Consider the following 24,133-nt stretch of genomic DNA (forward strand, 5'->3'; position numbering starts at 1 on the left):
GTGCTTCAGTTTGAAAACACTCTACTACCCATTCTCCATCTTCAGGGAACTCTAACTGCTACAAAATAGAGAGAAATGCATTTCCATCAGGCGAGAATCGGAGAATGTTTGGGCAAGTGGCATGACAGGAGAGGTGGGTTTTGTATGAAAAGCATAGTTAAGTTTCAACATAAACTAGAGCTTTTGTATGTGTGCACATATTTACATACTATTTGGAAGCCATTACAAATAGCTGCAGACTTTGGAAAATAACTGCTTGTTCTGGACTCAAAGGTGAAAAACAGGTGATTCCTAGACTGTGTATCTGATAGCCTCCACTTCTTTATTTTTAACAACTTGGAGTCATACACCTGGAACATGAACAGGAAGGCCAATTAGGAAGAGTAAATGTGTAACTCCCAGCTTGCTCACATTGAGCTTACATTGTAGAAGCAACAGGGCTATGGGACAATGCCCTCATACCCAGTAGTGAGTCAGTAAGGGACATTTTAATGACCATTCTTTCCACAGCTCTAAAATCTAAACATCTTCCTATTTGAACAGAACGCTACTTGATAATAAATCCATGTTGTTTAAAGTTCATTAGGAGAAGCAGCAATGAAACAAAACAGCAGAGTAACACCTACTTTATAAATGTGCCTGTTTATGTCCAGGAAATGCAACTGAAAGAAGAGTAACTTTTTCTTGGGTCTGGTAGATAAACATGGGGGCAGGGGAGATGAAAGATACAAATGTGTTGACTTTAAGAGTTTCCACTAAAATCACGGTGTAATGTTGTCACTATGCAAAAGACTCACAAAATTAAATGCAGGATTAGTACAGCAGTTTCATATTAAACAGGTTAATGAACGAATGTACAATCCTCTCCTGTCAACTAATTTGCAGTTTTGTATGTAACCAGTGCTTTGGATTTGACACTTGTAAAGATAACTAGCTTTAGACAATGCACATTTACAATGTATACACATCTTTTAAGCTGCCCATTCAAAATACAACACAACAGCTCGCATTTCCCAAATAAAATTGCTAAATTCTTTACCTGGTTATCTTGGTCTTCAGAAAAATCTATAAGCTCATCTTCATTTAGTTTACTGCTGTCAGCTGAGTCTTCACTATAGTTTAGCCTGATTTTGTGCAATCCATCTGTATCAATCACAGACAGTAGTATATTTAAACATCAAATACTACATCATCTTTGAAGACTAAACTAATTTTAAATACCCCAGATTTGCTTATGATTGCTCACAATAAGTGTGATACAGCTGACATAATATTTTATTCATACATATGAACAAAAGCAAAGAGTTTCTTCTAAGTAACACATAAGAAACTTCCTTATCCTGTGAAACGCATAAAAAAAAATCTGGAGACTTAAGACTAAAACCCACCATGAAATTACCCTGTAGTTCCACAAAGCCTTTACAATAGTATAAACTGGTACTGCTACAAATGGCGCAGTCTAATTTGGCCCCTAATATAACTGCTTATTGCCATCCCTAGCTGGTTCCTTCCATGACACCAAATACATCCACACACAGCGGACCAGGTTTGGAAAGTCAGTCACAAGATTGTTATTTTTTAACTTGAATCAGTTCCCTGATCAGATTCCCTGTGCAGTTATATGAAGACTTGTGCTCGTAAAAGGGAAAAGGCAGCTTGGGAACACACTGCTAGGGAGGGTAGAGTGCAGGATCACCTCTCCTGGGAGCAGCAGCTTAGAAATCTTTGTGAATCTTCACTGTTTGCCACGTAAAAAGAGTATCTGTAAATTCACTCCCTACCCCCTCTACATATTTAGTCACTTGGGAAACAGCATCAGAAGAAATAAAGAATAATGAATGTTATAGCTATAGCTACACCTATGAAAGAAGCAGATACAGAGAGCTACAGGCTCACTAGTCTTACTATACTCCCCTACAAGATTTCAGAACAGATTTTGAGGGGGAAAATAATAAACTATGTGGAAATAAGTGAAAAATTAATAACTCATGCCAGCAAGACCTGAAATCTTCATAAGAAAACTTTTCCTAGGAAAGGGCTATATAATATACTGAAACAATCACAAAAATAAAAATGTTGGTTATGGTGTCACTGGAGGACACATTACTTATCAAAGAAAACCAGGATTTCTATAAGAACAGTTAATGGGGCAATGAACTAGCTAATGGAAAAAACAGAGAAGACCTGCATTTGAGATACTTGAACAGAGAAGTTGGAAGTAACACTTTGGAAAGTGGTTACCAGTGGAGTTCCACAGGGACAAACTTGGGAATTAGTCTTACTCAGTATCTTTGAAAAGACCTTAGCACAAGAAGTAGGCCACATACTAATGTGACTTATTGCTGACAGATTCCTAAAAAATAAAAATTTGTACCAAGAAGAATCACATCTCATATAAGAACCGAGCAAGAAAAAGAGGATTGGCTAAGTAATAAAAAAATATATATCTTTTTTTGATCACAGAACCACAGAATCAACCAGTGGAAGAGACCTCAGGGATCATCGAGTCCAACCGTTGCCCTGACACCGCCCTGTCAACTAGACCATGGCACTAAGTGCCATGTCCAGTCTTTTCTTAAACACATCCAGAGATGGTGACTCCACCACCTCCCTGGGCAGCCCATTCCAATGTCTAATAACCCTTTCTGAAAAGAAATTCTTCCTAATGTTTAACCTGAACCTCCCCTGGCGAAGCTTGAGGCTGTGTCCTCTTGTCCTATCGCTAGTTGCCCGGGAGAAGAGGCTGACTCCCACTTCACTACAACCTCCTTTCAGGTAGTTGTAGACTGCAATAAGGTCACCTCTGAGCCTCCTCTTCTCCAGGCTAAACAACCCCAGCTGTTCCTCGTAGGTCAGAGCCTCCAGACCCTTCACCAGCTTGGTCACCCTCCTCTGGACTCACTCCAACACCTCAACATCTTTCTTGATGATTTCTTCAAAGTTATTTAGGTATCAACTACTGATTTACAAGTCTGTCACCAGGATTTAGTTTGAGATAAAGACATCTAAGTTTAGGCTCCCATGTATAGTAGGCATCTAGGGTCTCACAACGTTAAGTGGAGATCATAATCAGAGCAGAGCGCTACTCAACTGAACATCTACTCTGTGTCTGATTTAGGATGGGAAGAGGAGGTCTCTTGGTTTCATTGACTACACTATCAAAGAGGCACCTGCTGTCTTTTGAGATACCCTAGGATATCCAGGACATACATATGGATTTGGCAGAGTCAAGACCCACATCCTTCTGGAGCAACAGCTGAAGGCTGGGCAGAAAATCCAAGGCCTGCATCTTCATCTTCCATCTGGTTGAAATGAAAGTTTAGATACACAGTGCATCTAAATTTAGCTGCCTAAACATATGCTTAGTGTCAATCTCAAATTGAATCTCACCCTTAAACCAGGACTGTAACCCGTAAGAATGGCTGCATTAATGAAAGGGTGCATCATCTGCAACAGTGTTTTAGTCAGGAACAGAATGACCACCAGCCACCAATACAATGCAGCCATCAAAAAAAATGTAATCCTAGCAAAAATATCATAAAGTATGTTCCAACTAATTACAGACAAGAAACAGTAGCAGCATCCAAGACACAAGACCATATCATACAGCAGCAATATCATAAACAGTAACAATCACACATGAAATGAAAAATCAATTCAAACAAGAGCAGATCTACACAAACTCCCAGCACCCCCCAAGACCTTCTAGGAGAAGTGACAATGTCATTACAAATGAATAAATGTACATTAGAAAGTAGGAGAGTGTTTATACCCACAAAGATATTAAAGTTGTAATGGCCTGCAGTATACAGATTAGACCATATGATTGACAACCTTTTCAGATCTTGTACTATAAGCCATGAAACTACTTACTGTGTAAATTAAGTCAGTAGGAATACTGTTGGTGACTAAAGTAAAAGTTTTTGCATGACCAGATGTTTTGTACTCTGTGCCTCATGGGGATCCAAACCTTACAGTGAGCACAGAAAACAATCCTTTCCTAATTTCTTCATCTGCCTTTAAAAGTATGTCAGCTCCTTTGTTCACTTTGGTATAAATGCTGTTCCAGATCACTCAAATCAGCATCCACAGCAGCGATGCGTGGAGAAAGCCTCTCTAAATATAACGCGGAGGTCATATGAGAGAATTTTTTAAAAATCATTTTCTTCTTACTCTTTTTACCTACCTTCTATCATGACATTAAAGAACTTAATGATGTTGAAAATTCTAGAAGACACTGGAATTAAGGTTGATCACGCAATCTTAATTCAGTTCCCCCATGCACATATATTCTGAGGATCCATGGTCTACTACTATTCTTTCCTCAACAATTACAGTCTTAAGTGATGCAAAGTGATAGCTACAAAATGATTCTGTGTGAAAAAAGGTCACACAACTGAAAAAATAATCTGACTTAGGAAACCAGCGTTTTATCTCCAGCCCTTTGCCATGACAGTTATATCAACAGCCACAAAACCATTTTATATGCAATGGCTATAAATTACTTATATTGGAAGCACTCAAACTTCAGCCACATACTAAACTTTCTAAGTATGAAGTCTACACAATTGCAGAAGTAGTAACAGAGGAAAAATTTTGAGATTTCACATTAAAATGTGCTATTTTTACAATTACATACCTATAGATTGGCTAGCAGTTGTGAATTCACCCTGTATACCGTTTTCGTCCAGAGTCCTATGGTCTAGTTTATGGCATGCTGATTCCACAGTGTTAGGTTCTTCCACATCACTGTCTATTTGATTTAGTCTTTTGAAAGCACTTTTTCCCCTACAAGGACTTCTACAACATGAAGACTCACTGTCCTCTGTTTCAGTGTTTGGGTCAATTAAAGCTGTATTATACTTTTTGGTCAATGTCTTCTTTGCTGTGGACTTGGAAGGCGAGTTTTGTGCATCTAATTCATTCGGCAAAGGAGATGGTGTGTTGCACTCTCCATCTGAAGAGGAAGATTTTGTCTGTGTTGCAGCATTTTCATGATAGTGGGGATTTGGTTCGTATTTGGGTTTTTCTAAACCAGGAAAACAGATGACAGCCAAAAACCAGTGGGCACTGAAAAGAAAAACAGTACATTTAAAAACTTGTAATTGCATTAATGCTCACCATTAAACGTGAAGCTGGTAAAAAACAAAACAAACACAGAGTGCGCGTACACACTTACAAAAAAAACAAACCCTGCCCCCCGTAGTTATCAAGGAGAGATTGTAATAGCTCTTCGCTTTTCTGAGCAGGTTTTACTCAAGCCTTCAGTCTTCTCTAAGGGTAAGATCACTCCATGTAAGTAGTCACCAACAAATTCATTAATATGATGCAGCTGGTTGAAAACAAGTGCTGTCTAAATATTTATTTCAATTTGCTCATACTTTATACTTTCTTTTCCTTCTTTGAATTAAAGTTATTTCTTTTTTTATCATTTTCTTTATCACTGAATGAATTAGAGACTCTAGAGTTCATGCTTTATGGCTGTCTCTTCGTTTAGCCCACACCCAGGGCTAAACAATAACAGTTTTTCTCTCACCCAGTGTTCCTTCCCCAAATGAGGAAGCGAATTGGGAAAAAGAGGGAGACTTGTGGGTTAAAATTAAACAGATTTAACAAAATAAAGAAACCAATATAAATGCTAACACAAAACACACAAAAGTATACTTAGCTACAGAGCTGCATCAGGTTGTTCCAGGAATACCAATCGTTAGCTATAAGAAAAAAGGATGCTAGAAGAGAGGAGAGCAAAACCAGCCCCACCTCTCAGGAGCAAGCCCTCCCTTTTATAGCGAACTTGATTGTTAATGATACAGAATACACCTGTGAGCCAGCCAGGGTCAGCTGCCCTGCATTTAACTGCTAAGGGCCTTGATCACCATGGCTGGCCACAAACTGAAACAAAATCCCAATGAAACCAGGACAGGCTGTATAAAGTCTTCTAGTAGTTCAGCACTAGCAACACAAATAGTAAGATCTAGCAGTATAGCTGAATTGCCCATATTCTTCCACCTATGAGATCTTCCAATTGTATACAACACTTCACATTTTTAAAGAAATGTTGTCAACTCAATCAGAAATGGAGTAGCAGCAAATTCAGGGACTGAGGTATTGCAAGTAGGTATTGACTGACCTGACTTAGAAATTTTCTGAAGGTTCGCTGATTCCCTACAGCAAATAAAAAAACAGAACCTAGCTATGTATTATGCAGGTGAAGCCACATCTGATTCATGTTATAGAAAAAAGAAAAAGCAGCAGATAAAAATGCATGTCTAACTGACACATTAAAAAATTAATTAGATGATTATGAAGCCTAAATTTCATTGAAACTCAATGGCAGTTAAGTAAGTGGCCTTTGAAAGCAGTATGCGCAGTATGGAGGTGTTTTGTCTTGAATGATTCACCACACCTAGTAAATGAATATATAAAGTATTGCCAAACCCTGGAATTTGTGTGTGCTCTATTAATATAAGCTTTATGTACCAATTATGTACACAGACCAGCAAATTAACCTGGATCTAAAAAGAAAATAGCTTGTAACTTTTAGAACAACTTAGTTCCATTGGAGACTTGAACAAAAAGGACTGTACTGCCAAAGGACACTGATCCAGTCATGGTTAAATCAGCCATATTGTTCTGAAGTTAATTCTCCCCTAGATTCATCCTGCCCACCTCCAGTTACTGCAGTTTGATAACTTGTTAGATGATGAGCCCACACTCCCTAAACTAGTGGTTATGGGAGAGTGTGGAAAGACTTTCTAGAAGTAGATACTGAAGTCCGGCAACTCCAAAGCAATCATTTCTAGAACGTACTCTTAAACCAGTTGCCAGAATAAACAGCTGTGCCCTAAAAGACAAAAAAGCATCATTCTAGGCAGCACAGGAGAAGCATTATCAGGAGCAACTGTTAGCAGCATTCCTGTAACACGAGAGAAGCTCTCAAGTTTTCTCAAATCCTAGAATAACTTCTTAATTTTTAACTTTAATTCACAATATAATACAACTTTCAGTTTTAGGATTATGAAGCTTAAGCCTTTACCATGTAAATGCAATAAAAAGGTATGTTTACTTACGCTTCATTAAGTGGAACAAAAATGAAATCTTTCTCAAAAATGTCAACATGCCGCGTCCATGTTTTTACTCGCCCATGTCGTTTTTGTTGTATTCTGCAAGAAGAAACCAACACGTAATTTGTAGGGTGGCTTATTTTAATTGAAAGACTACTTTTCCAGGTATTTTCACTTTAACAGCTTCTTAAGATTTTCAAGGCATATTCTATGTTTGTTATAGGTCTGAACGCTCCCTAGAATTCTGATGGTATCATAATGTTGTCTGTAAGGATTTTATCTCTGTAAAGCATCTGTTCTTGTGTTCTTCACTGTACTTAGCTCTTAGTAAAACTGACTTATCAACAGACTTACGAAAGGTTTGAAGTTTCGTGAATATTTCTTCTTTCTCTTTGATTAAGGCGTTTATAGAAGAACGAACTGAACACATGTATTCTATCAGCATCTTCTTTTTTCAGTTTTTCAAGTACCAAATACCTAATTAGTTAAAAAAACAACATGAAAAATTCATGGAGGTGTTAACTCAAAGTATTCATCACCTGAGTAAAAAGGACTGCCAATGGTGCTACCTCCCCAGCAAACTGTTGCAGCCTCTCACAGAACAGCTATAAGAATATTAAACAACCACAGGAACTTGTTAATGCAATATCTGTGTCAATATTTCAAGGTATTAAATGCTCTGCTCCATCAACAGGTTGTTCTGCTGCTGTTCTATTTATTTTTGTATCATGGCATGAAAACAAATTTTCAATGAGTTTGTTACATACGACCTATCTAGGAAAGACCCGTATTTTGTAACTGAGCCACTAAATCTCCAAACACTCGCAGAGTGATGCACTATTTTCTTTTCACCTCTAAAATATTTTAATAGACTGAAAATTATACACACGCACCTTACGTGTAGCATAAACACAGCAGCATGTAACAATTTCATACTCTTCTAACATCTGTAGCATGTGACACCAAAAAATTAATTTATGTATTATGTTAATCAAAACAAATTAAATTCCAGGGAACACAAATACTCTGGAAAAAACAACTGAACTTAAAAAGGCTTTTTACCTCGCAGTTAAAATTCCTGTTCAGATGCTAAGAAATTTTAAACAACCTTTTTTCCAAGTGAGAACAATGTCACTGTCAAGCAGGATAGGAGAGGAACCAAAATTTCTTGCAAAGATACAAAACAACCTTTAAAATTAGAGCTATACATACTTGGAGATCAAGTGTTATCAACTCACCTATGATGTCAAAATGTCAAAACTTTTCAACTTTTAAAGTAAAAGACGACTAAAAACTGATTTGCAATAAAACTTACTTTAAATAAAAATCAATAATAACATCATTTAAAAATTCTCCTTCATTTAGACAATGGAGGTCTTCGTTGGTCACAGAAATACCACCTTTAGCTGGAGGAGGTGGATAAACTATCAACCTGAAAAGAAAAATACATTCAGTAATAAATATGAAATGTCAAAAAGCTCAGAAAATTGTTACAGGGCAAAGATAAATATCTTACTTTTCTATAGGACCAATAAATACTGTATGTGGTTCTCCAATTTCTTCATCATCATCAAAATATGGTAACTGTTTATTTCGCTGCGGCATTTTAGACTCAGGAGCAACCTTACAAGAATGAAGTCAAAATTAATTTGCATACTGTGCTCAAATTTACCAAAAAGGTAATAAAGCTTTGTGAAGTTCAGCGATGTAATATCCATTTTTTTTGAGAAGGACTTCAAGGTGGTGGTGTTTTTTTTTTCCTTTCCTAGTTCATTTATTACACTTAGGTCTGTACTCGTTTCTTGCAGAGCCAGAAAGCTTTCAAATTCTTTAAGAGGTAGTTTTGATTAAAGAATGTATTAACTACAACACTGCAACTTAATTTCTTGTTTGAAAAATTATAATTTTACCAGTAGATGAATTTGGAAATAAATATGTTGTCTAATTATAGTAGAAATTTCTTGTCCCGTAATAATTTTTAAATTACAATATTATTTGTTGAACACTGTACAACATTATGATCAAACTGAACACACTAAAAAGTACTGTGAACACACAGACTATTTCTCATAGTCTCATAACCCACCATGGACCAGTCTGAGAATCCTCACATAAAAGCCAGCAGAATTTGGTATTATATTATTATTATATATTTTTTTTTTTTTGTCTAGTGACCAGCACAGTATCTTTAGTGTATTTGTAACCCAAATAATATAATGACTTTGTTCTAGAACAAAAATATAATTACATTTTTTATTTTGTTTTCTCTGTGAGATGGGCTTCCTTTGGAATTGTCTTCCAAGCACTTAGTAAATGCAACAAGCCTGCCATTGGCTTCTTCAAAGGAAATTTTCACAAAGAAGTCAGAAATATTATTTCTAATACCAATGTCAGTAATTATTTTTTCAAATATTGAGTTTGCACGAGGATCAAGACCAGTTTCAAAAATCAAAATGATGTACTGTTCTTCTTGACCTATGAAAAAGCAGAGAGAAAAATATTTATTTAGAAACAAAATGTCACAATTATAAACAGATTTCAAAGACTCACAGGCTAACACATGTACACACTGCAGAAAATACATACAAGCAGTAATACACTTGTATGCAGACAGACTGAAGGATTAACTACAAAACCCTTCTATACCTACATTTGCAAAAAGAGTACATTCAAGTTTTGCCTTAATCTAGAAATGTTAATTATTATACCTGATAAATTTTTAAAAGACCCAATGCAAAGCCAAAACATATTTTGAAATAACAGCTTCTCTGCTTACTGACAGCAAGAGTCTGTAATCAATACTTTCTATTTTTCTTATTACATTTCCCATCCTATCGTTTCAATACAATTCCAGAAATCATGTATTCAGCATAACTTCCTCTCTACATAGGCAAACACCATACTCTGATTTCTCCCAGGTCAACACTAAGAAGTCTAGAGCAGCTGTCTCAAAAATCAATGAAAATATATTCATCTGTGGAAATTTATTAGAAAAGGAGAACTGTATTAAGCATGTAGATGGGCTTTTGTGGTCTCAATGTTTGTTATAAAAATGGCTTTCATCTACTTAGCCCCTTCAAGATTACACAGTATTTTATTTTAAAATATTTCAGCTTGGTATTCTCCTACTTTCAAATAGATGTGACTGCAAAAGGGGAAGGGAAAAAAAAGATAACTAAGACAACATACACTAAATCAAACAAGAAACAGCATATGAGACCCCACGATTCAGGTAGATTCATGGTCTGTCCTGATCTTGGAAGGCTACACTATAAAACATTATTGCTTTTTGAAAATTTTACATATTAAAGTCACTACAGCATATAAGCCCAGAGGTCCCCAGCCTTTTAGCTAAAACAGTCTGTAAGAATCACTTTTACATGGATATACAGCACTGACATCTACATGTCAGCTCTTTCAGACAACAGAGATTCTCAGAAACAGTGACAGGTTGAAAAAATGCTACTTTAACTTGGGGTAGCTAGCAAGTAGGACACAAAACTTAAACCACTGCTTAGAAACTAAACTGAATAGAATACTGAGGGGAAAAAAAGTACATTTTTGAGATGACTGTTTCCAGACTTAAATGGGAAAATAAGCGTGATGCTTTTTAAAAAAGTGGATACAAACTATATACCACATATTAGAAGCACAAAGTTCTAACAAAACCTCTCTTACTGATCCTAGGCACGTGTTGTTGGGTACATAAGTACAAAAACCTGTAATGGCAATTTCACAAAAGAAAGAGTTATTCTTCTCTGATCAGATTTCTGTTACCATAGAAACAGAAATCTCTTAAGGCTCTCCAATCTCCACTGGCACCAGTTTTCCTTTCTAAAAAGTACGCATCTGAACAAGGAAAGGAATTTAAAATGTCACAGTAATCAAAATCTTTGTGTCCTTACACAGGTAAAGGGATCTCTCCACCTAGAAGAGCAAAGCCCTGCTTCCAGGTCCTGTCACATGAACAAACCAAAACCTCTCTGCCCCCAGTGAACATTCTGCAAACAGAATACCATCAGGCGTTCTTTCATGCTTGTTCTTGCTAGCCCTGTTAAATCTTGTAGCTCTTTTGGTACAGTGACTTAAGCTTCAAGAGGTCAGCCTGCACCTTTACCAAAAGCTGTGAGTGGGATCAATCTGCTATTGCATAAATACCACCCGCTCACATCATCTGAAAAATAAAAAGTTGCACTAAGAGGAATTATTTAGGCAGTCAGACACAGGAACAGGATTCAGGCTGCAAATCCCAGTCTCGTGTAACTGGCTAACTCCGAGCTGCAGGGACTTGATTTTCTTTAAGAGAAGAATTTCAGACACACACATAGCCATTTCCTTTTGGTTATTCTTAACTCTGCATGCTAACTGTTGTGAAAAATAATTCTTCAGCAGCATATTTCCCAATTCACCGCACACAGAATTTCTGTGTCTAACTGGACTGGTTTTGGGTCAAGCATATGGGTAAAAAAAAGCCAACTCACACAACAGTTTCTACTGAAACTAAGGCCAGTAAACAGAACAACCCAGAAAGCATAAGCATACCAAAAGCTGTCATATAAATGTAAAGCCCATATACAAGAGCTAAACAAACCAACTTGCTTTCATTCAGTGCAAATACTAGTGAAAAAAGTTATACTAAACTGACTACAAGTTGTAACTAGCACGTGTCTGGACAAACAGAAGACTACAGTTTTGCCCAGCTGCTCTGACCTGTACTCCTCATCAGCCTGGGAAGGTGATCGTGTCTAGAATACACTACACCTGCCCCACACAGCGATGCTAGTTTTATCCTTTAGTGCAGTCAGGTATGATCCAAAACACCAAACACAATTTAAAGTGAAATAGTAGACTAAAATTGTTTTACTTACTGTCTCCTTTACATTCGTACCAGACATTATCTTTACTCATTTTCAGTTGGTCTCTCAGGCTACTACAGGTTGATGGTACTGTTTGTAGGAAAACTACTGGTAATTTTCGGACGCTACACCATTCACATTTGGTAAGTTCTGAAGTTTTCAGGTTAATCTCTCGGATATCGCTTTCTGATTCTAGAACAAAATAATGACACTATATTAAATTATAGTAAAAATATGTAGGTTTCCTTTACAATTGCCCCCTTGATTTTAACAAGAAATCAGCATGTGCTCATTAACTTAGAAAGATTTTAAAAGTTTAAAATTAACACACATCCAGGAAATGATGTCTCTTAATATTTTAAAAGATGAACTGAACTCCACTGTCACCTTTCAGGGAAGTTAATCAGAATCAAACTGTTTTCTTCTCACCAACTTTAATCTAGTTTCTATTCCACAGAAAAAACAGCATTTTCCAGTGATGATTTAAATTTTCAGCTGTTGCTATGACACATTTTACAATCGGTTTGTAAAACTTTATTTGTAGATTTATCTCTAACCAAGTTCCCTTATGAAAAATAACTTTAAGATGAAGAGGAGAATAAATACATGCAGAGAAATGATCCAATTGCCTGAGAAAAATAAGGTATTTATCTCAATTTACTACCACAGAGAAATGTCAGCAACATGGTAAATTTTTAACACTACATCTGATGATGCCATCACCAATGTTGAGTATTTTACAGGTTTTATCGAATTACAGAAACAGAAGCAAAAATGTATGAAATCCAAGTTCTTCGAATTTGGTGAAAAGACCCAAAAGGTCAATGCCAGTAATTATTTCTAGATCAGAAAAATGGTTAATGGTAAAGCTTTAGTTAGTGGCAGCTTCCACCATTCTACCACATGCTTGGTGGCAGCCTCCACCAGAAAAACTATATCACCTTACGCAGGGGACAAAACATAGACAGGATAGGAGAAATGGAGCCAACATAAAGTCCTTCTAATAAATAAAAATCAATGCCTGAAGTCCGTCTCCTCCTCCTTTCCCTGTAAAGGGTAGGAGACACTGCAGGGAATTCCAGAAAAGGCTAAGGCCTTTCTTAAGTTAAATTCTAGTAAATATTTCATGACCAGACAGATGGTGAATAAAATTAGTAAAATAGTTACCATATAAAGAGTTTAATTTGCATCACCTTGATCATAATTGCACAAAACCATAGGATGAAAAAAAAAAAGACATAAAAGACATAGCATTACTTTCTAGTATTAGTTATTAGAGGTTCTTATTGTTAGCAGAGGGAGTGCTGTTTTTTGGCACACCCCCCCCCTTTTTTTTTTTTTTTTTTTTTTTTAACAACTGTTTCCCATATCCTTCTCTTGGCATTTAGCAGACAAGGTCCAGCAGCAGCCCTCTACATCCTCCCTTCTTGCTGGCAACTGAATTCACACCCCTGTGCCAGCCAGAAAGGGAATCTGCTGTTCATAAAGACAGGTGAAACAGTTACCCAAAGCAAAGCATCCACTGGCTGCAGACTGGAAGTGGTGGCCACCACAGCTTCTGCAGAGCAAATCAGCTCTCCTGGGATTCAACCCATTTAACTGAGGCATACAGATCCTTCTAATGGTGTCTAGATAGAAGGTCCTTGCCAAAATATAAACTAGTTGGTCTTTGGAGAAAACTCTGAATCCTTGTAGCTGTGTTTGCACTGAGATGAAGCACAATGAATTTCATGTGAGAGGAAGACTGTCTACTCTTCAGACGAAAATTTAAATCATATTCATCCTTTTGCATTAAGACAGGCACCTTATAACATATTTCACTAAAAACGCCTTAACCTGTGAACAAGTATTTCCTGTTAACACTGATGTAAGACAGACAATAGGACGTATCCATTAAAGGCAATGTGAATAGTTTTTTACGTGTTAGAAACGGAAAGCTGTTTTCCTTGAAACACCAGTGGGAGCTGCAGAAAACTGACAAGGGATGGGGAAAGAATTTTGAGAACTTAACATGTATTTATACATGCAAAAATAAGCTCCAAGCAGGACAGTTCTGCTGTTTCTACAGCTGTTCAAAACATTTGCCTCTCCCTGAAAAACCATGACCACTGCAATCATTCTAAAGAAAAAAAATATTAGGTGTCATTTTTATTTCAAGACTCTTACTTGTATTAAAACAAATCATGCTATGATTATCAAGTTAATAGAAACAGAGCTAGCTGGGAATACACCCATCTTCCTCCAGATGCAAAATTCAAAAAACGAAATGGAAAAGTGCCAAATATTCCAATAAACACAGCATTTAATGAGTTGCCATTTTTATGCTATTGAGGGATCAAGTCTCATGCAAATAATTTTACCATGAAGCCTTTCTGACTAAAAATTTATATACATTTTCTACAGATTTTACTAAACTTTTTAACTTTTTTAATGCATTTAATGCATGAAAACTGGTAGTTTCTATGCATCTAAATTTTAGTTGCAACAGAAAGTTGACTGAGCGAAGGCTACACTTGTCTTTACAGGTTGTGAGACACCTTTTTGCATATAGTAATGACAAAATACAATAGTTCCCTTTCACAAATAACAAAAGGCAAAATTCTATAGGACCACATCTTGACGGAAACTTAAGATTAACAAAAGGAGGCAAAGTTTCTTTTCAAGCCCAAAGCAAAATCCTACAAAAGAAAACAAAGGAAACAGAGCAATAGTTGTAAGCTCACCATTTGCTAAACTATATCACTATATTTCTTTCAGTAGCATGAAATATACAACCAATAGGCTAGAGAAGAAAAAAAATTTTAAAGGGAGATATAGACAGGAAGGGTCTAAGACGCCTGTGTGGTTTTCCCTCTCTGCTTATCCATCTGAAATAAAAGAACTAATAAAGTGGTACAGAGGTAACATGTTTTACAGGAGGTTACTCTTGCCTATTGTTTTTGTTAATCATGTCCAAGACAACCTTTGCCAGTCATCACCGGAATATCTACAGCTCTTCAACCAGGATGCAGGGGAAGAACTACTGACCCAGTTGCACGCACACCACAAATTGCTAATTCCTTCTATCTGTGAATTTTCTTTCTGTCAGTAGAAGGCAGAAATAATGCAAAACAGTTTTGTTTTTTATTCACCAGGCAGTTCAGGTCAAATTTACACCCTCAATTTTTTTTCCTCTTATCTGACTACAGGCACCCAGTATACTTTTTACACACATAATAAAACCAGAATCAACATTTCATTATGATTCATCTGTTAATTCCTTTGACAAAGTCACCTCATTCAAAATACACATATTGAGTATTAACATAAAAAGAAATATGTACTCACCTTCTTGACCTTCTAGGCGTATTTTGATATAATCCAGGCAAAACTGTGGAAGACAGCACAATAATAAGATTTCACTTCTCCAAACCAAAATTGACTTAATGCCTTTTAACTGTTTGTAAACATATTTCAATTGACTAAGTATTTGAGTAATGAAAATTTTAAAATAAAAATGTAAAATGTAATTTAAAAAAAAAAACAAACAAAGTATACATTTCAGCACAACTCAAGGAAGCAAGTATATTCTTTACTATTCATATACAGTCATATTGACTGCTGAAACTTCAGATCTCTCCTAAGTAATCTGTTTTCAAAGAGATTTAAAATACTTTGAAAAATACCACAAACTATAGGGAGAAAAAAAATCTTCAAGAGAATGTAATCTATCAGTATCAGTATTTAAGCAAATCAAACAATAGGGTTTTGCAGAGAGGTGGAAAGAACAAGTAACACCTCTCTGCTATTAACGTGGTTAACCCAGCAAGAAGTATGCATTTTATCACGCTTACTGCATACAACTAACATTCAATGTCTCCTTGAAAGTCTCCATGTAACTTAGAAGGTTAACAAAAAAATATTCTTCTATAGAAGCAAAATTATTCACCTGCAGACATGTTTCTTCCTCCCATCTATCAATAACCATTTTTTGGTAATTGTTGCCTTCAACTTTCTTAACAAATGCACACTAATCCATAAGTCCCACCACCACCTCACCCCACCCCCCCCACCCCAAACAAGTAAACAGCATTTTCAAGGGTTTTGCAGGCATGATGTTTCTATTGAACACCAGAAACAGACCATATGCGTTAGTAGGTAATAGTATTTTGGGATTCTTTGGGAATCACAGTCTCTGAAATTAGAGACAAAATTCCTGTTCCATAGACAAAGGCAAAATATTATGTTGTTCAAGTATGGAAATAACAATGTCCATAAAAAACTGAAAGGAGATTTGTCAAGTAACAAGTTTACTTACAATCACAGGTTCCACTACCATTCTTCGTAGCGTTCCTATTCGTATACTTCGACAGTTCAGAATGACACTTTCACAGGAATTTTGATAATTTAGAGGTGCAGCCTCAGTTACAATCTCTTGAGAAATAACTTTACGACGTTTTATTGGAGTGTTAGACACAATGTTCCCAAACTGAAAAGTAATTTTGAAGGTTTCAGAATGTCTCACTAAGATTTATTGCTAAAACAAGCTTGTTAAAAACTAGTGACTAAATTTTCAGCTACTTTTCTGTTGGTCAACAGGATTACTTACTACAGCATCCACCTCAACCATATACAGAAGGTAGAAATTTCCTAAAGGACTTTTTGGAACACCTAAAGATGATAATATTCGTAGATTCGAGAAAAAAACGTAAGATGACACTTGTAGACATTTTTTTAACATTTCCAAATGGCAAATAATACTTCTAAAATTACCAAAACCAGCTTCGTTTTCATCATTTTGAAACACTGCAGCTTGGCAAAACAGGGTTATTTTTAATACATTTGTTTATTTTATATAAAAACACTAATGCTGTAAAAGCACCACAATGTTGGTGGTTTCATTTCTTCTTTCAGTTTTTATTCGTCCAAGCTTCTGGTGACTGAGAACACCGAGTTATTACTGAAGCACAGTGCATTAGCAGGAGTAGAATCTTCAAGACATATAAATAAATAAGCCAAATCAAAATTCCTTAAAGCAACTCTACAGAACTATTAAGATGTTTTTAGGATAGATTCCAGGGTCAGAAGACCAAACACTGAAAGAAGGCCACGTGGAGTTTGGCTCCAGTTCAAGAAGGTCTCTAGACGCTGACTGAAGCTGTAATCTCAATGAAGCCTCCTGTTTACCAACAGAACAATCTTACAAAAACCTACTAAAATGAAAGCAAGCTGGCTGATAGCCATCAGACTAATATATTTGTTTGCTGTATTGCTTATACTGCTCTGCTTTGTTGAAGGATTTTCTGTACACTAGTCTTTTCTTTAGTATTTATATTGTTTCATAAAGCTGTCCATTAATAAACATTCTTTTGGGTTACAAAATACAATTGAACTCCCACAGAAAAACATTTTAAGGGATTCAATATTCCTATTAAGACTAAATCTTGACAATTAATTCAAAGCCCCTAATCACTAGCTTATCTTGGCCATAATTCAAAATATACTTTTGGATGCTTCGTTTAAATACAGTGGAGAAGGCAGAGATTCTAAATCCCTGTAATTAAAATATTTTCGTAGGACTCTCATTGAAGACAGCTTTTCATTTTTGTCTGCTGGACTAGCTAAATATTATTAAGAGCTCAAAACTCAAATCACTGACAAACAGTAAGACAGTAAACACAAAAGTGGTGCTATGTTTAAGTAGCCTCCTCAGTAAAGAATTAATGACTATTTTAAGAGAAAAACAAATGGACAAATTTCTTAAAGCTTCTGTCGTATCTGACAAAACCACTGTGATACCTGCAATTCTTGGTAGTTTTCTTGAATCAATGCAAAGTTTGTGTTAAATTTCACACAAAAAAATTTGTTTCCCTTGTTCTCAAAAGCAAGCTCTTTTCTACTTTTTCTAAAATAGGCAGTTAATTTCCAATTTACAACTGATTCTTAAACATTAGTGAACAGGAACATATGGATACAAAAAGGAAAATATTTGGGAGAGCTTCAGAAGTCTTAGATGCCAGTGCCTTCACAATACAATGCTTTCAATTAATCGAGTACATAACGCCAGAATAACTGAAATTCGAAACTATTTATCATCCAAGCTTTTAGCCCCACAGCTTTATTGTAGGCTAGAGGTTCACAGATTTATATTGATAGTGGCGACTAATTATACACCACATTATAAACTTATATAATTTCATCAATTACAGCACTAGAATGTTGGCTTCTGAATTTCAACATAGCATGAAGGTTTTGCCACCGTTGCTTTAGCATTTTAAGTCAGAAAACACAAAAGATTTGAGACTGCAGGTGAAAATCTGATCAGAAACTCTTGTTGAACCAAACTCACAACAGTAAAACTGGACAAGTGACCCAAGAATGGTTTTAATCAGCACTATTAATTCAACATCAGTTGCCACAGGGAATTTATGCTTCTTAATGGCCCACTATTGAGGTGGTTAAGTTTTTAACATATCATGAAAGCTGTCCCCTTTGACAGCACTTAAGGAGCCTGCTCACGGTGCATTTTTTGTCTTTATTTATCCAATTCTTGGAGTGGTACTCAACTCAAAAACAAAAGCCCCACTATGAAATCCTTAAAATAAGTGCTATTAATTGGGGCAGTTGTCAAAGTACTTTGATTTTAAAGGGCCACTATTGTTCCCAGTGTCTCTCTTCATTCAGCTTCGAATGTCAGAAGTCTTACCAGGCAACAGCTGGTACTGACATTCTCCTGCAAACTGAGTAGGCCCTTGAGTTTCACAGACACCCTGCCCAGTCTCAAAGAGTATACCTTCAACACAGAAGTATCTATGTTAAAAGCATAATTCAAATCATTATGAATGCTTGTAAAAATACAATGAACACATTTTCTTATGTTTCCAGTAGTAAGTAAGCAGTGATACTACTTGATGAGCTGCTAAATAAGAAAAGCAATCAAATATAGTCAACTTCTGACAATGCAAAACAAGCCTTTACATTTTCCATATGATTTGATTTTTCTTTTCTTTAAACAAAGCTTTAAATAGTACCTGATCTTTCATTCTTGCTTTTCTTGGTAGTGTGACTGCAATTTCTGTATCTGTTGTTACACTACCTATTCTCTGTTCTACTCCACAACTGTTTTCCTTTAATGCTGCTTCCACCTTTCCTGTAGAAGGAGCTGGGGAGGAGCGGGCTGAATCTGCAGGACGAGGTGAAATGCTTTCCATTCTCCTAGTGCTGCCACTATCCTCCTCCTCATCATCATCACTAGACAAAACAACTAAACAGAAAATATTAAATTCTCAACGACTACGTTTTTCTGTAACAGAAATTTCTTTTCAAGCAATAACTTAAAAGTAATTTATGTAATTGTCCTGCAGTGCCAAAAAAAGTCCACATTTATCATTATATTATGCTTTTATTAATGTTTATTTGGAATCTGCTCACAGGTGCTCTCTCCCTCATTTTTTATTTCTCACAACTAACTATACAAGAAATGGGTATCATTAATCCACCTCTAGACACAGAAGTGAAGTCACACATTTCTTGATTCAGACAAGAATTGACAGTGAATAATACAACTTAAGAAAAACTGACAAGAGAAATTGACTGAAATTGTTCAAATCAGTAAGACAACATGGCCTAGTAAACTAAACATGGAACTAGACATTTCTCAGATTCCAGTTCCTTCCTGCTTATAAATTAATTTGAGTTTACTCAGAGAAAGCACAAAAATTAATATTTTACAAATTCTGAAATTTAAATAAATGGAAAAGCCTGGACAGTGTTCAGATGCATAGCTCAAAAGGAAAGATGGAAAAAATATAAAATAAAAATCAAAGACTGTCTTTCCCTTTGGGAGCATGAATTATGGAAGCCTGCTGAGAATGCTTTTTTTAAAATTATAAAGTGTAAGTCTTTTTTTTTAAAAAAAAAAAAAAAAAAACACTAACAAAAGATTCGTTGAATAATTTTTGTTTTCCCCAACGTTCATCTTTCTCAGAGAGTACCTCAATATATGAAAAGGAAATTATAAAAATGTCTGTCCCTCTTCCCCAAGAACACACCTACAAAAAAATTCCATGCAAAATCAGTAATGTAAACCTGCAAGGACAGTTCCTTCATTATACAATATTTTGGGTTTCGAGTTTATGGCTATATTCATAAAAATGTACTTACTTGGATCATTTAGTTCCGATGGTCTTGTACTCCTCTGTCTTAAGCTTCCTGTAATTTTCGGATTTTTTGTCCCAGTTATAAGACCAACTTTTCCATTCTGTCGTAACATAGAATGTCCTACAACTTCATTACTCAGTAGAATATCCGTCGGACCTTTCCCAACAGCAGAACTATAAAACTTCTTTGTGTTGAACCCTGTACCTGAAGATTTTTGCCCTGTTGAATTCTGATGTATTGAAGAACGTGCTAAAGGTCCCACAGATTCACTTAATGTCACAGTTTGTCTGGAGGCTCTCTGCAAATCCTTTAGAGAAGCACTTTCACAATGTCGGCATTTGGTCTGATTTTCATTTGCCCGCCCACAATTTGGGCAATCAGTAGAATAATCAATTTGTTCCAAAAGCTAGAGGGGACACACACACCCCCCCAAAAAAAAAAAAAAAAAAATCAGTAACTGTGTAAGTACAAAGATATCATTTCCAAATCTTGCATTTAATTTCTGTTCAGAATGAAGACTGACAACACTGTATTAGCCTTTACAGTAAGCAGAGTAAGCAAACATTAAAATGCAGTTTGTTTTTTTTCATTTAAGAAAAAGAAAAATGTTCTAAGAGGAACAAACGTCATTTGTGGCAATTTTTAAAAAGTGATTAATATTGGACAATTCATATTTTCCTTCTTGCCTTTTTTCTTTCCATATATAAAAGGTTGCACACCATTCAGATATATATATCCATCAGCAAGAAGATCCAGTTACATCATTTCTGTGAAAATACTTTCATTGGACAAAATAAAGTGACCTAAGGACCACAGAGCAATGCTTAAGAGAATTAGAAGCAACCTCCTAGTTTAAGTTCATTTGTCCTCCCAAGATATCTCCTAACAGTCTGGCAAAGCATGCAGAAAAATCACTCAAAAAAAAAAGAAAAAAAAAAAGAAAAGAGAGAGAGAGAAGAGCTACAAGAGAAAATATATTCTATCACTGCAAAGACAGAGATGTGTTTTGTTTCTCTTATACGTATTAGGTCCCACTTAATTATATATCACAAGGGTAGAACTTGGGACTTCTAAGACTAAGGGATTCAATATTAACACATAAGCTACTGAATGTGTAGCGAGTTGAATATGGGACACCTCTAGAACTGAAATTTAATGCATGTTAATTGTCTCCTGGAGCACTGAGCTACAAGGACAAAACCACTGCACTGTGAACTACTGAAGATAAATCCCACCAAAAACTTTTGGAACTTATTTCCAAAACATAGCTATCACAATTTGCACCCCCCACCCCCAGCCATGAACACCTTTCCAATAAAGAGGACTTCCTCAGGTGTGAGATCTTCAATCATTTTTAAAAATAAATATAGAAACAAAAGTCATACAAGGAGAATATATTATTTTTACAAAATTTGTGTGATTTAACAAAGCTACACATACTGTAGTGAAACAGATGCAAAAAACAACAGTGTATAAAATCTATGAGACGTTTAAAACGTGAGTGGTGGGATAAAATAACAAGTGACACAAAAACCAGTGTTGTGCCTCAGTCCTCAGTTACAGGATGTAGTTTTTACAAAGATACTGCTAATCCCATTGAAGAATTTCAATTCTACATTAAAATATGCAATAGAAGCTACCAATCATATCTGAAGGATCTTAAGTATAGAATAACTGCACCCCTCTACCTCAACCACACACCAAAAATTTAAAACTAACTTCCTTACCATGGTCTAAGAGCCTGCATCTTGATGATAGCAGTGTTTAATTAAGAGGGGCATACTCTTTTTTAGACTCTGTTTTAATATAAATGACTACTTAAGTAGATGAGTTTTACCTAACTCTGTAGGTTAGTTCTGCCTATAACTAGTTCTGCCTTATAACTTGTATAACACAGATTTTTTTAAACTTTAAAATCTGCAAAATACAAATACTGTATCTCCTATACAAATACTCTGCCCTATCTTTAAGTTTCAGAATCCAAAGCTTCTGTTATTTTTCAGCTTTTTTTTAGTAAGCACATATAAAGCAGAAAATCCTCCTTCCTCTAAAAATTATGTACATTTTTAACAATTAGAAAGTGCAACCTGTTACAGTCTAGTAAAATGAAAACCATTTACACTTTGCCTGACAAGCAGCTAGTCTGTAATTCCTCCAGCATAAAACCACAACCAACACTTTGAATTGTTCAGAGGTTCCATAAACCTCCGATCAATCATCTGCACACTTTGGCAACTCATGACTCATGAAAATGCATATGGTTCATGACAAATGCATAAATTATTGTGGTAACTCCTTTTACTGTAATAAAGGATAAAACTCTTAGCTCATTTAAAAAAGAAAATATAACCAAGAGTTGTGCTAGTGAATTCAGTTGTAGCAAGATCTGTTCTATATCCAGAAACTGTATCCACAAACTATACAGTCTTAACAGGATCATAACTACCCTATGGGACTGGAGTAGAGGTTCATCTAGCCCTGTGCTGTACTTTCAACAGTAGCCCGTTGTAGATGGTTGGGAGCACAGGGAACAGAGTAAGGACATATCCTCCTCACTTGATGCAATAATTACCAATTTAGACATTTCCTGAATCAGTGGTAGAATTTAAATCAACCTGTTTAATGACAACGTAGCCTCACACAATTTATCAATCATTTTTTGAAACCTCATAATACATCGTGTGAAAAATATGGGAGTTTCGCCTTTTTTAAGCTTAACTGCTTAACAGTTTTACCACAGGCACTCAGCTCTTGTATCTGAGAAAAAGTAAATTTCCATTCATGACTGTTGGTGTTCTCAAATTCATAGATTTCTAAAATATGCATGGGAAAAAGGACCAGATTTAATTATTAAATACTGTTTACAAGTGCAATCTGTCTGATAGCTTTGGAAATGAGATGATGCCCCTGGAACAACGTAACTGAGTCTGCCACTTTTTTATCGGGGAGACAGAGAACAGCTTGTTTTAGCAATGTGGTCAGCTACATGCAGTCTGGCTCAAGGACACCAAGCTACTGATGTTTCTACACGTAGCTCCAGCCCTCACTTTCCACTTGTATACAATGCAGGAAGTAGTTCTGGAAGTCAGTACCATGGCTTTGTAACAGGGAGAATATGCTGAAAGCACACTTCGCTTCTACATGTACACAGAGCCTTCTAGTTAGAGCGAGGAGTTACTGCAGATGGCCTACACAGATCACAATCCAGCCACAAATGGTGAGTCTGCTCTCCTTCCTCTCATGCTAATTCATATAATTTATAAGGAAGAAATTATGTGTATTAAAAGATGACATTCGTTAGATCTTCAGACTGAAAATTGTTTTATCAAGGCAGTGACGAGATTCTATTTTTTTAAAATTGTTTTCTTCAATGACCATTTCAGTCTAGAAGACTGTTTTCTGCTTTTGTCCCTTACCTGACAGGACAGAAGCAATGAATATTTTACTTCTTTAAACAAATATAAAGTTATCAATGTAACAATTAAAACAAAACCCATAGAACTGTAATGTCTTTTGTTTTTAACTGCTTTGCTACTTCATTACTTTTATAGATCATATCTATATAGATACCATATGTAGATTAAAAACTCAGCTATTAAAATTTCCAAGTAACATCATATTAATTAGCTAAATATATAATGGAAATGCATAAGGGTAGTATCAAGTGTTTCATCCTAACAAAGAAACACAGTCCGACTTACTTTCTAATACATAAGAGCAAACACAAGCTGATTATATATAATAATCACAGATCTACTGTTAACTGTATTTTTTTTTCTTTTTTACCAAGATCCCCTTACAAGAAGTTTTACTTTGATAGTCATACAGTGTGACCTGTATGTGGGCATCATGAATCTTCCACAGTAACCTGGGAAGATGATATGAAATATGGAGAGCAGGAATTTCCAAAATATCTTACATATGATACTCAGAAAAGTTCCAGACAAAACATCCTGGCTGGCTACAGCTAGACCAGAGAATGCCATTTGGACACCTGCGCTAGTTTCACTGAGAAAGAGAGCAACTTAGTAAGAAGTACTTGCATCTTTGCAGTACCTCTGTCTTTACTGTCAT

General features: G+C 35.8%; 1 protein-coding gene across 3 annotated transcripts in view; it reads right to left on the reverse strand.

Moving 5' to 3' along the window:
* SENP6 (SUMO specific peptidase 6) overlaps window positions 1–24,133 on the reverse strand; it is an 80,103-nt gene that overhangs the window by 8,207 nt on the left and 47,763 nt on the right. For all 3 annotated transcript variants that reach the window (XM_068403869.1, XM_068403860.1, XM_068403875.1), the window contains 12 exons: window positions 20,063–20,465; window positions 18,931–19,163; window positions 16,218–16,388; window positions 15,248–15,290; window positions 11,933–12,112; window positions 9,313–9,539; window positions 8,581–8,687; window positions 8,380–8,496; window positions 7,419–7,541; window positions 7,071–7,163; window positions 4,640–5,070; window positions 1,040–1,143 (listed from right to left, as the gene is read on the reverse strand). In XM_068403869.1, coding sequence (XP_068259970.1) covers window positions 1,040–1,143; window positions 4,640–5,070; window positions 7,071–7,163; window positions 7,419–7,541; window positions 8,380–8,496; window positions 8,581–8,687; window positions 9,313–9,539; window positions 11,933–12,112; window positions 15,248–15,290; window positions 16,218–16,388; window positions 18,931–19,163; window positions 20,063–20,465 — 2,232 coding nt within the window. The remainder of the gene's footprint in view (window positions 1–1,039; window positions 1,144–4,639; window positions 5,071–7,070; window positions 7,164–7,418; window positions 7,542–8,379; window positions 8,497–8,580; window positions 8,688–9,312; window positions 9,540–11,932; window positions 12,113–15,247; window positions 15,291–16,217; window positions 16,389–18,930; window positions 19,164–20,062; window positions 20,466–24,133) is intronic.

Source organism: Nyctibius grandis, chromosome 1, assembly GCF_013368605.1.
Source record: "Nyctibius grandis isolate bNycGra1 chromosome 1, bNycGra1.pri, whole genome shotgun sequence".
Taxonomy (NCBI): Eukaryota; Metazoa; Chordata; class Aves; order Nyctibiiformes; family Nyctibiidae; genus Nyctibius; species Nyctibius grandis.